Source organism: Colobus angolensis, unplaced genomic scaffold (genome assembly GCF_000951035.1).
Source record: "Colobus angolensis palliatus isolate OR3802 unplaced genomic scaffold, Cang.pa_1.0 Scaffold157, whole genome shotgun sequence".
Taxonomy (NCBI): Eukaryota; Metazoa; Chordata; class Mammalia; order Primates; family Cercopithecidae; genus Colobus; species Colobus angolensis.
In genome coordinates, this window is record NW_012114677.1 from 1,337,839 (window position 1) to 1,350,368 (window position 12,530).

At 48.7% G+C, this 12,530-nt stretch overlaps 1 protein-coding gene across 1 annotated transcript in view; it reads left to right on the plus strand.

Moving 5' to 3' along the window:
• The window catches only part of SLBP (stem-loop binding protein), an 11,701-nt gene extending 6,766 nt beyond the window's left edge, over positions 1-4,935 (plus strand). Inside the window, exons 4-6 of the mRNA XM_011936777.1 lie at positions 1,470-1,619; positions 3,066-3,132; positions 4,028-4,935. Of these exons, the coding sequence (XP_011792167.1) occupies positions 1,470-1,619; positions 3,066-3,132; positions 4,028-4,144 (334 nt within the window). The 3' untranslated portion in view covers positions 4,145-4,935. The remainder of the gene's footprint in view (positions 1-1,469; positions 1,620-3,065; positions 3,133-4,027) is intronic.
• Positions 4,936-12,530: the final 7,595 nt, after the last annotated feature.

The following is a 12,530-nucleotide window of genomic DNA, read 5'->3' on the forward strand; positions in this document are numbered from 1 at the left end:
TTTTTTTTTTTTTTTTTTTTTTACATATTTGTTTGTTTTGTAGAATCTCAGTTGATTTTTTATTTATTTAATTTTGAGACGGAGTCTCACTCTCGCCAGGCTGGAGTACAGTGGCACGATCTCAGCTCACTGCAACCTCCACCTCCTGGGTTCAAGAGATTCTCCTGCCTCAGCCTCCTGAGTAGCTGGGATTACAGGTGTCTGCCACCATGCCTGGCTAATTTTTTGTATTTTTAGTAGAGATGGGGTTTCACCATGTTGGCCAGGCTGGTCTTAAACTTCTGATCTCAGGTGATCTGTCTGCCTCAGCCTCCCAAAGTGCTGGGATTACAGCGTGGACCACTGTGCCCGACTTTTTTTTTTAAGGTGGAGTCTTTCTCTGTTGACCAGGCTGGAGTCGCAGTGGCATGATCTAGGCTCACTGCAACCATTGCCTCCTAGGTTCAAGCGATTCTTCTGCCTCAGCCTCTGCAGTAGCTGGGAATCTAGGCATGAGCCACTATGCCTGGCTAATTTTTGTTATTTTTGGTAGAGATGGGGTTTCATCATGTTGGCCAGCCTCATCTCAGGCTCCTGAGTTCAAGTGATTTGCTGTGTCCAGCAGGGTTTTTTATTTTCGAGACGAAGTCTCACTCTGTTGCCCAGGCTGGAGCAACACGAACTCGGCTCACTGGAGACTCCACCTCACTGGTTCAGGCGATCCTCCTACCTCAGCCCCCCAGTAGCTAGGATTATAGGCACAGGCCACCACGAGCGGCTGATTTTTGTATTAGTAGAGACGGGATTTTGCCATGTTGGCCAAGCTGGTCTCGAACTGCTGACCTCAGGTGATCCACCCGCCTTGGCCTCCCAAAGTGCTAGGATTATAGGTGTGAGCCACTGCACCCAGCCCCTCACTGTTTGTTTTTTGTTTTTGTTTTTGTTCTTTTTTTTCCAAGATGGGGTCTCACGCTGTCACCCAGGCTGGAGTGCAGTGGCACAATCTCGGCTCACTGCTACCTCCATCTCCCGGGTTCTAAGCAGTTCTCCTGCCTCAGCCTCCCAAGTAGCTGGGACCACAGGCGTGCACCACCAGGGCCAGCTAATTTTTGTATTTTTAGTAGAGACATGGTTTCACAATGTTGGCCTGGATGATCTCGATCTCTTGACCTCGTGATCTGCCCGCCTCAGCTTCCCAAAGTGCTGGGATTACAGGTGTGAGCCACTGGCGGCTGGCCTTTTTGTTTTTTTCTTTTTTTTTTTAAATAGAGATGAGGTCTTACTGTGTTGCCCAGGCCTTTTTCGAATTCCTGAGCTTAAGTTATCTTGGCACGACCTCCCAAAATGCTAGGATTACAGGCGTAAGCCACCATGCGTGGTAATCTATAATTTTTAAAATAATACTAATCTCATAGTTTGGTTAATCTTCGAGCTAATGTGGAAATGTGAGTGGCATGTAGGCATGTGCTAGAATAATCTTTCTCCTGTAGACACCTTCGACAACCTGGCATTCATCCCAAGACCCCTAATAAATTTAAGAAGTATAGTCGACGTTCGTGGGACCAGCAAATCAAACTCTGGAAGGTGGCTCTGCATTTTTGGGATCCTCCAGCTGAAGAAGGATGTGATTTGCAAGAAATGTATGTCTTTATTGCATTCTTGTTCTGTGATTCTCTGACTAGTCCAGTGACTGGACCAGCTGTGCATCACTGAGACGTGAGGTTCTGGTGCCAAGTTCCCCAGCAGCTGTTGGGGAGCAGAGCAGCTGTTGGGGAGCAGAGCAGCTGCTGCTGCAGCTTGGTGCCGAGTTCTTCTGTACTGGGTGGGAGGCAGCTGGAAGCAAGAGTTTGCTTCCTGGATTGACTTTAGTTTTTCAAGCACAGTCATTCTGGGAATACAGGTTTTGTTTATTGTTTTGCTGTTTTTATTGTTGGAGTTATTTTTCCCCTAAAGTACAGCAATCTCTGGAATTTGTTTTTTAAATATAAATATCCTGAAAAGTATTTGTGTCATTTCTGTTCAACCATGAAAATAAAAGTTCTTAATTAAGGAAGGCTTTCTTTCCCTGTTGGCTTTTTTTTTTTTTTTTTTGAGATGCTCTGTCACCCAGGCTGGAGTGCGGTGGTGTGATCTCGGCTCAGTGCAACCTCCACCTCCTGGGTTCAAGTGGTTCTCCTGTCTCAGCCTCCTGAGTAGCTGGGATTATAGGCACGCGCCACCATGCCGGGCTATTTTTTGTATTTTTAGTAGAGACAGGGTTTCACCACGTTGGTCAGGCTGGTCTCAAACTCCTGACCTCGTGATCTGTCTGCCTCAGCCTCCCAAAGTGCTGGGATTACAGGCGTGAGCCACCGCTCCCAGCCCTGTTGGCTTTTAAACTTGTGCCTAGTTGAAATATCTCAGGCCTGAACTTTTGCTGCATCATGGGAATACCTGCTGACCAGGAAGGTAGAGAGAATGATCTTGTACCTCCCTCTTTCTATGTGGGGTTTGTTCTCAGCTCCCCTCTGGTCCTGAGTCTCTCCCTTCCTCAGACACATTTTTTAAACAAACAATTGAGTTTCTCCTCTGCTGGGAAATTTATATTAGAGACTGGCATCTTTGAAACGATTTATAAGTGACTTTACCAGTTTATCCTGACAGATGTCATTCGGGTTTTTTCCCCCAGTGTGACACTATTGTCCCATTCTCTGAGTAGAAACTTGGAAAATTAGTGATGATGCATAGTATGTTCACAGTGCTTGTTTCTCCCCTCAAAAATTGGGCTTGTGAGTGCTTCTGTTTCCAAGGATGCTTGTGTGGTGAGCCCAGCAGATCTTTTTGCTGTTTCTCATTGCCACCAGCTTTCTCTCTGCTGGATTGATTGGGCTGGGGTTAAGTCTGTCAGATAGTCACTGAAAGCTGACCCCTCAGGGAGCCTAGGGGACACTGTCAGTGTCGTGTCTCCTAGGCTCACACAACATTTGTGGCTGTACCATATGGGTGGGGTTTGTCTGTAGCGAACAGACTTGAAGAATTCAGCTGCGCCCCATCTCCTGGGTTTGTTAAGTTAGTGCCTGATGCACCTGTTGGATTTCGTTTAACAGACACCCTGTAGACCTTGAATCTGCAGAAAGCAGCTCCGAGCCCCAGACCAGCTCTCAGGACGACTTTGTAAGTACTTTCTTTGGATGAGTCTTTCAGGTTGGGGGTTGCAGGTGAATTGTTAACACATGCTGCCTTACAAACTGAAGTTTGGGCCGGGCATGGTGGCTCACGGCTGTAATCCCAGCAGTTTGGGAGGCCAAGGCGGGCAGATCACCCAAGGTCAGGAATTCAAGACCTGGCCAACATGGTGAAACCCTGTTTCTACAAAATACAAATATTAGCCGGGTATGATGGTGGGTGCCTGTAGTCTCTGCTACTCAGGAGGCTGAGGCGGGAGAATAGCTTGAACACAGGAGGTGGATGTTTCAGTGAGCCGAGATTGCACCACTGCACTCCAGCCTGGGCGACAGAGCAAGACTGTCTCAAAAGAAAAAAAAAAACGTCTGCTGGGAACGGTGGCTCACGCCTGTGATCCCAGCACTTTGGGAGGCTGAGGCCAGCAGATCACCTGAAGTCAGAAGTTCAAGACCAGCCTGGCCAACAATGGTGAAACCCCATCTCTACTAAAAATACAAAAACTAGCCGGGTGTGGTCGTGCAGGCCTGTAATCCCAGCTACTCAGGAGGCTGAGGCAGGAGAATCACTTGAACCTGGGAGGCAGAGGTGGCAGTGAGCCGAGATTGCACCACTGCCCTCCAGCCTGGGCAACAGAGTGAGACTCTGTCTCAAGAGAAAAGAAAACCGTTTTAAAATGTGCGTACATCTAAACTTCAGTGTCTTGTAAATAGTACATGTGGTTTCTCTTTGCAGTGTCATTTTTAAAATCTCAGTTGCACGTGAAGTGTACACCTTGCTGTGCATTACGTCACATGATTTACCACATAAGCTGTGGGGGTGTAGGAAGTGGTCTTTGTTTTCAGGGTGAGATGAATGTCAGCTGACCCATGCTTCTGTTTTCCAGGATGTGTACTCTGGCACACCCACCAAGGTTAGACATATGGACAGTCAAGTGGAGGACGAGTTTGATTTGGAAGCTTGTTTAACTGAACCCTTGAGAGACTTCTCAGCCATGAGCTAACTGCCACCTGGCGGCCAGGAAGAGAAACAGCTCCTCCCTGACTAGGTGGAAGGCTGGCCAGGCACCAAGCATGTGTGTGCACTTACACCTGGTGGTTTCTCTGTTAGTAGTCCATTATCTCATGATGAATTATTTTTGCCTTACTTTTTTAAGAAACATTAATTTTATGTATAGTGAGTGTATTTTGCATGTTTTAAATTGTAAATGGCGCTAAATCCAAGAAAGTATACTTGAAGCAATCTTCCAGCAAGCTTAATTGCGTAATCCCTGTTGTCCTCCAGGGTAAGCTGACAGGTCTACTTAACTGGTTTTCCACAGGCACTTCAGTTGCTGCTTGTCAGATGGACTGTTTTGGATTTCACCATGTAATCCATGGGACCAGTTGAGAGTCAGCTACTTTTATAGGCATCAAAGTATTCTCAGACACCTTTAATATCTTTATGGAGACTTAATTTTTGGCCTTTTATCAGTATGTCATAACAGCACTCTGAAGTCAGACATTGTTAAATTGAGCTATTAAACTAATGGGTTTTATGTAAGTTATATGGTCTTAATTTGGTACTTGTAAATAGCACTAGATTCTTTAGAATACTCCAAGAGTTAGGGCAGCAGAGCAGAGTGATTCAGAAAGAACATTTTAAAACAATCAGTTAATTTACCATGTAAAATTGCTGTAAATGATAATGTGTACAGATTTTCTGTTCAAATATTCAATTGTAAACTTCTTAAGACTGTTATGTTTCTATTGCTTTTGTATGGGATATTGCAAAAATAAAAAGAAAAGAACCTTCTTTAAGTGACTGAGGGTGTTGCCAGGTGGGCCAGCTGCCATGAGAGCGAGGGTCAGAGTTGTCTGCCTTTGTTGTGTCTGAAGTGAGTGGCACTGGGTAAAGGGCCTTTTTTTTTTAATGTTAGTTTTTGATAGAGTTTTGCTCTTGTTGCCCAGGCTGGAGTGCAGTGGTGCAATCTTGGCCCACTGCAACCTTGGCCTCCTGGGTTCAAGCGATTCTCCTGCCTCAGTCTCCCAAGTAGCCGGGATTACAGGCATGTGCCACCACGCCCAGCTGATTTTGTATTTTTAGTGGAGATAGGATTTCTCTAGGTTGGTCAGGCTGGTCTGGAACTCCCGACCTCAGGTGATCTGCCTGCCTCAGCCTCCCAAAGTGCTGGGATTACAGGTTTGAGCCACCGCGCATGGCCGGGGGCCGCCTTTCATAGGTGTCACATGTCATACTTGGTCTGATGCTTATCAGCACTGGAATGGCAGCCTTCCCTGTCTCCTGGGACAGACCCTGTGGCAGGACAAGCATCAGTCTGAGGGTGCCCCACCCCCACTGTCTTCACCCTTGGACCCTGGCTGCTGCCTGCAGACATGACCACTGGCCCACACCACAGCCACATGTCCCGGAAATTCCTCCAAGTGATGCTGGGCTGGTCTCAAGCCAAGGGTGGGCTCAGGTCACGTTGTTCTAGGAGCTTGAAGAGGGCAGAAGCCCTTGTTAGCTTGTTTATGGAGACCTCAAGCAGTGTCAGGTGGAGGGTGGTAGACACTGGGGTTGTAGCATGTACCCTGGTGAGGAGACCCAGCTTTTTCAGGGTGGTAGGAGGTGCCTGATAAGGTGGCATTTGGGGAGGGCAGCAAGCAGAGGCCCCGAAGTGGGAGCACTCGGCATTGACTTTGAGAGTCCTAAAACGTGGGAGGACCAGGCATGACTGCAGGCCTCAGCCTCGAGGAAGCAAAGGTGAAGGTCCTCGTTACGTGGTGACAGTTCAGTGGCACTGTGGCCTCCATCATGACTGCGATGGAGAGAAACTCTCCCGGATTTGTCGCTAAGGAGCTGCTTCCCTTAAGCTGCGAGCAGGCCCTTAGCGATGAGCGGCACTCGGTGCTCTTAACGGCTAAAATTCAGTGGCTTCCAAGCAAATATGACATCCAGAAGACAGCCAGAAAGGTGATCTAAGCTCAAGCTGAGGATGTGGCATGAAATCCTCTGTTACAACCTTAGAAAGTTGAACCTTTCTCTCTTTTTTGAGACGTAGTCTTTCTTTGTCTCCCACGTAAGTGCAGTGGCGCAGTATCAGCGCACTGCAACCTCCACCTCCTCGGCTCAAGCAGTCCTGCCTCAGCCTCCTGAGTAACTGGGATTACGGGCGTGAGCCACCACACCTGGTTAATTGTAGTTTTAGTAGAGATGGGGTTTTGCCATGTTGGCCAGGCTGGTCTTGAACTGACCTCGGGTGATCTGCCCTCCTCGGCCTCCCAAGGTGCTAGGATGACAGGTGCGAGCCACTATGCCCAGCCGTTAGAACCTTTCTTTCCCGCAATAAGGCTTCTTGCTTCTCTGCAGGAGCCCAAGATGGTGCTATTCTGAAAAGCCCTGCGGGTGTGGCTTCTAATGAAATGAACCCTAGTGTCACAGAATTACATGGGCGGAAGCTGCTGCCAGGCTGGACTGAAAGGGCCAGGCAATACAAGAGGCCTTGGACCCTCTAGTTATACCAGCGGGAAGTAGGAAGATAAAACTCTCCAGCTGCAAACACAGGCTGCCTTTCGTGAAAAGGAAGTGGGTGGAGCCAGGAGCCTGGAGGACTGAGGCTGGCCTAGTCAGGGGACTGCCAGGTGATGTGTGCCTAGCGGGATTTCAGACTTGCTGTGGGTCAGGGACTCCTGGGAGCATCTGCAGCAGGTGTCCTAGGTCTGTCCCCACTGTTCATTGGGGGTGTGCGTGTGTGTGTGTGTGTGGGGGGGGGCAGGGACAGTCTTTACGTGGAAAAGGGGTCAACACAGGAGCTGTCAGGAGCCTCCTCCACAAGGGAACGGATTCAGATGAGATTCTGGGCTTTGGGTTGATGCTGTGGTGGGGTGAAACTTGGAGGCCTTGGCAGGGGATGAGCATATCTTGGTTTTGGAGGATTGTAAATGAGTTGTGGTCAGAGGGTGGACTGTAGTGATCTGACTGCTGGAGCAGGGGAGAGGCATAGGGTAGGGGAGGGTGCTGTGAGAAAGGCAGCAGCTGTGCTTAAGTACAGTGGGCAGCCAGGGGCCTTGGGCAAGGGTGTGATTCACGTTGTAGAAGAATACTCCGGACTACTAGGTTTTGCTTCACATTTACATTTTTGAAATGCTCTTTTTGTTATTTTGATTTTTGAGATGGAGTTTTCCTCTTGTTACCCAGGCTGGAGTGTGATCTTGGCTCACTACACCTCCACCTCCCGGGTTCAAGCGATTCTCTTGCCTCAGCCTCCCGAGTAGCTGGGATTACAGGCACCCGCCACCACGCCTGGCTAGTTTTGTATTTTAGTAGAGACAAAATACAAAACAGGATTTCACCATGTTGGTCAGGCTGGTCTCAAACTCCAGACCTCAGGTGATCCACCCACCTTGGCCTCCCAAAGTGCTGGGATTACAGACGTGAGCCACTGCGCCTGGCCAAAATTCTTGGAATGCTCTTAAGCACTGAGGGAATAAATTTTCAGACTTTAGTTCTTGTCTCTCTTAACTGCTGTTAACATAATCTAGTATTTTCTTTTTTTTTTGAGACAGAGTCTCACTCTGTCGCCCAGGCTGGAGTGCATTGTGCAATCTCGGCTCACTGCAACCTCCGCCTCCTGGGTTCAAGTGATTCTCCTGCCTCTGCCTCCCCAGTGGCTGGGACTACAGGTGCCCGCCACCACGCCTGGCTAATTTTTGTATTTTTAGTAGAGATGGGGTTTCGCCACATTGGCCAAGCTGGTCTCGAACTCCTGACTTGGTGATCTGCCTGCCTCAGCCTCCCAAAGTGCTGGGATTGTGGGTGTGAGTCACCGTGCTCAGCCAACATTATCTAGTATTTTCTGTATGAGTGTTACAAATAACCAATGGGCTTGGACTGAGTTGTCTTTATTCTCGACTCTTCTACGTCGAACCAAGCGTCAGAACTAAATTAAGTTTGCCCAGCATGATTAATTCTTCACAATCCCACACTGATTGCTTGCTATCTCATCCCCATCAGTCAGTCATTTTCTTGTCTTTCCACACACAGCTGGGGTCAGCTTATCAGGGCTGTCATCCTACATCCCCTGACTGACTTTTTCCATGTATTATGAAGCTGTTCTTATTTCCTGCTGGCCTGTCAGGAACCTGTCCTTTGGGTTCTCTTTTCTAGCAATTCTGCCAAGTTGCTGACTCCTCCGTCCCTGTGGGAGGAAGATGTCAATGGAGTCTCCCAGGAGTCAGCAGCCTCTGCTGAGCCCAAGGTCCAGCCACTTCTGGCTTTCTGGACCCGTGGGGATGGCTCTTACGATTAACTAGGTTTCAGGATCTTTTATTTTATTTAATTAATTATTATTTTTGATACAGAATTTCACTCTTTTGCCCAGGCTGGAGTGCAGTGGTGCAATCTCGGCTCACTGCAAGCAACTTCTGCCTTCTGGTTTCAAGTGATTCTCCTGCCTTAACCTCCCAAGTAGTTGGGATTACAGGTGCACGCTACCATGCCCGGGTAATTTTTGTATTTGCTTTTTGGAGAGACAGGGTTTCACCACGTTGGCCAGGCTGGTCTCGAACTCCTGACCTCATGATCCACCTGCCTCGGCTTCCCAAAGTGCTGGGATTACAGGCATGAGTCACCGAGCCTGGCCTAATTTATTTTTTGAGACAGAGTCTTGCTCTGTCACCCAGGCTCAAGTGCAATCACTCGATCTCAGCTCACAGCAGCCTCCGCCTCCTGGGTTCAAGCAGTTCTCCTGCCTCAGCCTCCTGAGTAGCTGGGATTATAGGGGCCCGCCACCACACCTGGCTAACTTTGTATTTTTCGTAGAGACGGGGTTTCACCATGTTGGCCAGGCTAGTCTCGAACTCCTGACCTCAAGTGATCCACCCGTCTCGGCCTCCCAAAGTGCTGGAGTTACAGGCGTGAGCCACCGCGCCCGGCTGTGTTGCAGGATATTTTGTTTTCCACAGAGGCAAATTTGAAAGGTCCGCTAGGTGAAGTCACCTTTCAGTACCTGGCAAACTGAAAGTGCCTGGCACGTTGGCGTGTTGGCTTCTACTTTAACCTTGGTTGGTTCGCAGGGAGAAGCACACCTATTTGATCACCTGTCAGCATATAATTGTACATTTAAGGATCTTGGCTGGGTGCGGTGGCTCACACCTGTAATCCCAACACTCTGGGAAGCTGAGGCAGGTGGATCACTTGCGGCCAGGAGTTCAAGATCAGCCTGGCCAACATGGGGAAACCTCATCTCTACTAAAAATACAAAAATTAGCCAGATATGGTGATGCATGCCTGTAGTCCTAGCTACTCAGGAGGCTGAGGCGTGAGAGTCACTTGAACCTGGGAAGCAGAGGTTATCGTGAGCCAGGATCGTATCACTGAACTTCAGCCAGGGCGACCCTGCCTAAAAAAAAAAAAAACAAACTTGGTTTGTTTTTCTTTGTGCTTTGTTTTGTTTGCATTTTAATGTGCAGATGCAACCCAAGCCAGTTGGTAACAAACACACTGCGTAAAGTTTTCAGGAAAAGCCACTCTCGGACTCAATAGCTGAGGTTCCAACAAAGATGCTGTGTAGGATATTCGTGGCACCTGCTGCCTGGCCTGGCACTTTCCCTGTGGTGGGCTGTGGAATGCAGACCTGTCATCTCATCCCAGTTCTACTGCTTCATAGCTGCATGACTTGGCCTTCATGTTCCCGTCTGTGAAATATGTATAATAGCATCTACTGCAGAGGATGGCTCTAGGGGCTAAACGAGCGGGGGTGGGAAGCCAACTGCATAATAATAATAATGCAAGACAACAGTAGCTGTTGTTGCTGAGGGCCCCACTCATCCCTTAATTCCTCAGGCTGCACTAATAGGCTAAGGTCTTCAGGCAAGGATAACAACAGCAGGCACTTAGGAAGCATGACGTTCATGGGGGCATCCGCACTGCTTCGTGGAGGCTGAGAGGGGACAGCTCTGCCCAAGGGGATCCCAGTCACCCCCTGCCAGGCCTCTGGAACCCAGTCCTCATTGTGAACATGAACATGGGGGCGTGCAGCATCCCCTGGTGGTGGCCCCAGATGCGGTTTTGAGAAGGGTTTCCAGGTGTGATGGCTGATAGCACTGGCTATGTCTTCAGAGAAAAGGCAGACTGAGTTTCCAGAGGCACCCCCACCCCTTGGGCAGAAGTGCCGAGGCAGGGACCTGCCACGGACGCAGGCAGGCAGCATGAGCCCACGTGAGTCATTAACGCTGCGTAACAAATCACCCCAAAGCCTAGTGGCGTATGAAATGGTCTTTACTATCTCAGTTTCTGGGGGCCAGGAACCTGGGTGTGGGTTAGGAGGGTCCTCCTTCCAACTCCCACAGGCTGCACTCAAGCTGCTGGCTGAGGCCAAGCCCTCATCTCAAGGCCGGGCCAGGAGGACCCACTTTCAAGCTTGCACATGTGGCTGCTAGCCTAAGTGGGCCCTCAGTTTCTGGCTAGGTGGGCTTCTCCACATGGCAGCTGTGTCATCATCCTGAGCAGAGGGCACAGGAGGGTGTGAGCATGAGGGAGTCCTGGCCTTGTACAGCCTGATTTGGTGGCAATGGCCTGTCTCTGCTGTTGGTTAGAAGCAAGTCAGGCTGCTGTTGGGAGAGGGGATTACACCTCCGTCTCAAAAAAATAAAAAATAAAAAATAAAATAAAATAAAATAAACAAGAATACTTAGTTTCAAATCTAACAAAACATGTATGGGATCTGTATGCTGAAAACTGCACGACACTGATGAAATAAAGATCTAATATGTGGAGAAATGTAACATGTTCATGGACTGAAAGACTCAATAAAGATGTCAATTCTTGGGCCAGGCACAGTGGCTCACAACTGTAATCCCAGCACTTTGGTGGGAGGCTGAGGTGGGCAGATCACCTGAGCTCGGAGTTTGAGACCAGCCTGACCAACATGGAGAAACCCTGTCTCTACTAAAAATACAAAATTAGCCGGGCGCGGTGGCTCAAGCCTGTAATCCCAGCACTTTGGGAGGCCGAGACGGGAGGATCACGAGGTCAGGAGATCGAGACCATCCTGGCTAACACGGTGAAACCCCGTCTCTACTAAAAATACAAAAACTAGCCGGGCGAGGTGGCAGGCGCCTGTAGTCCCAGCTACTCGGGAGGCTGAGGCAGGAGAATTGCTTGAACCTGGGAGGCAGAGGTTACAGTGAGCCAAGGTCGTGCCATTGCACTCCAGCCTGGGCAACAAAAGGGAAAGTTGTTCTCAAAAATAAATAAATAAATAAAATAAAAACTAGCTGGGCATGGTGGCACAGACCTGTAGTCCCAGCTACTCCGGAGGCTGAGGTGGGAGGATCCCTTGAGCTCAGGAGTTTGAGGCTGCAGTGAACTGTGATCACACCAGTGCAACCCATCCTGGGTGACGGAGTGAGACCCTGTCTCAAAAATAAATAAATAAATAAATAAAAACTTTTGTTCTACCAAATACCCTGTTAAAACAATGAAAAGGGCCGGGCATGGTGGCTCACGCCTGTAATCCCAGCACTTTGGGAGGCTGAGGTGGGCGGATCACGAGGTCAGGAGATCAAGACCGTCCTGGCTAACACGGTGAAACCCCGTCTCTACTAAAAATACAAAAACTAGCCGGGTGAGGTGGCAGGCGCCTGTAGTCCCAGCTACTTGGGAGGCTGAGGCAGGAGAATGGCATGAGCCCGGGAGGCGGAGCTTGCAGTGAGCTGAGATCGCACCATTGCACTCCAGCCTGGGTGACAGAGCAAGACTCCGTCTCAAAAAAAAAAAAAAAAAGTAAGACCCATGTTGTCTACATGAAACCCATTTTCAATATAAAGGCAATATATAGGTTCAAAGTAAAAGGCTAGAAAAAGATACACTGCATTAACATAATGAAAAGAAAGCTTGAGTGAGTATATGGTATATTAATATTAGACAAAGCAGGTTTCAGAACAAGAAATGTTAGTAGGGAGAAAGCAATTTCCTAGTGATAAAGGTGTCATTTCTGCAGAAAGATTAGCAATCCAAAATGGGTACACACTTGATAACACAGGTTAATAACACACAAAATAAAAGGCTGATATAAGTCAGATGAAAAATAGACAAATCCAGAATTATATTTGGAGATTTCAACACTGCTCCCTCAGTAACTGATAGAACAAGTAGATTAAAAAAATCAATAAGGTCCGGGCATGGTGACTCACGCCTGTAGTCCCAGGACTTTGGGAGGCCGAGGCTGGCGGATCACAAAGTCAGGAGATCGAGACCATCCTGGTTAATACGGTGAAATCCCATCTCTACTAAAAATACAAAAAATTAGCCGGGCGTGGTGGTGGGTGCCTATAGTCCCAGCTACTTGGGAGGCTGAGGCAGGAGAATGGCGTGAACCTGGGAGGCGGAGCTTGCAGTGAGCCAAG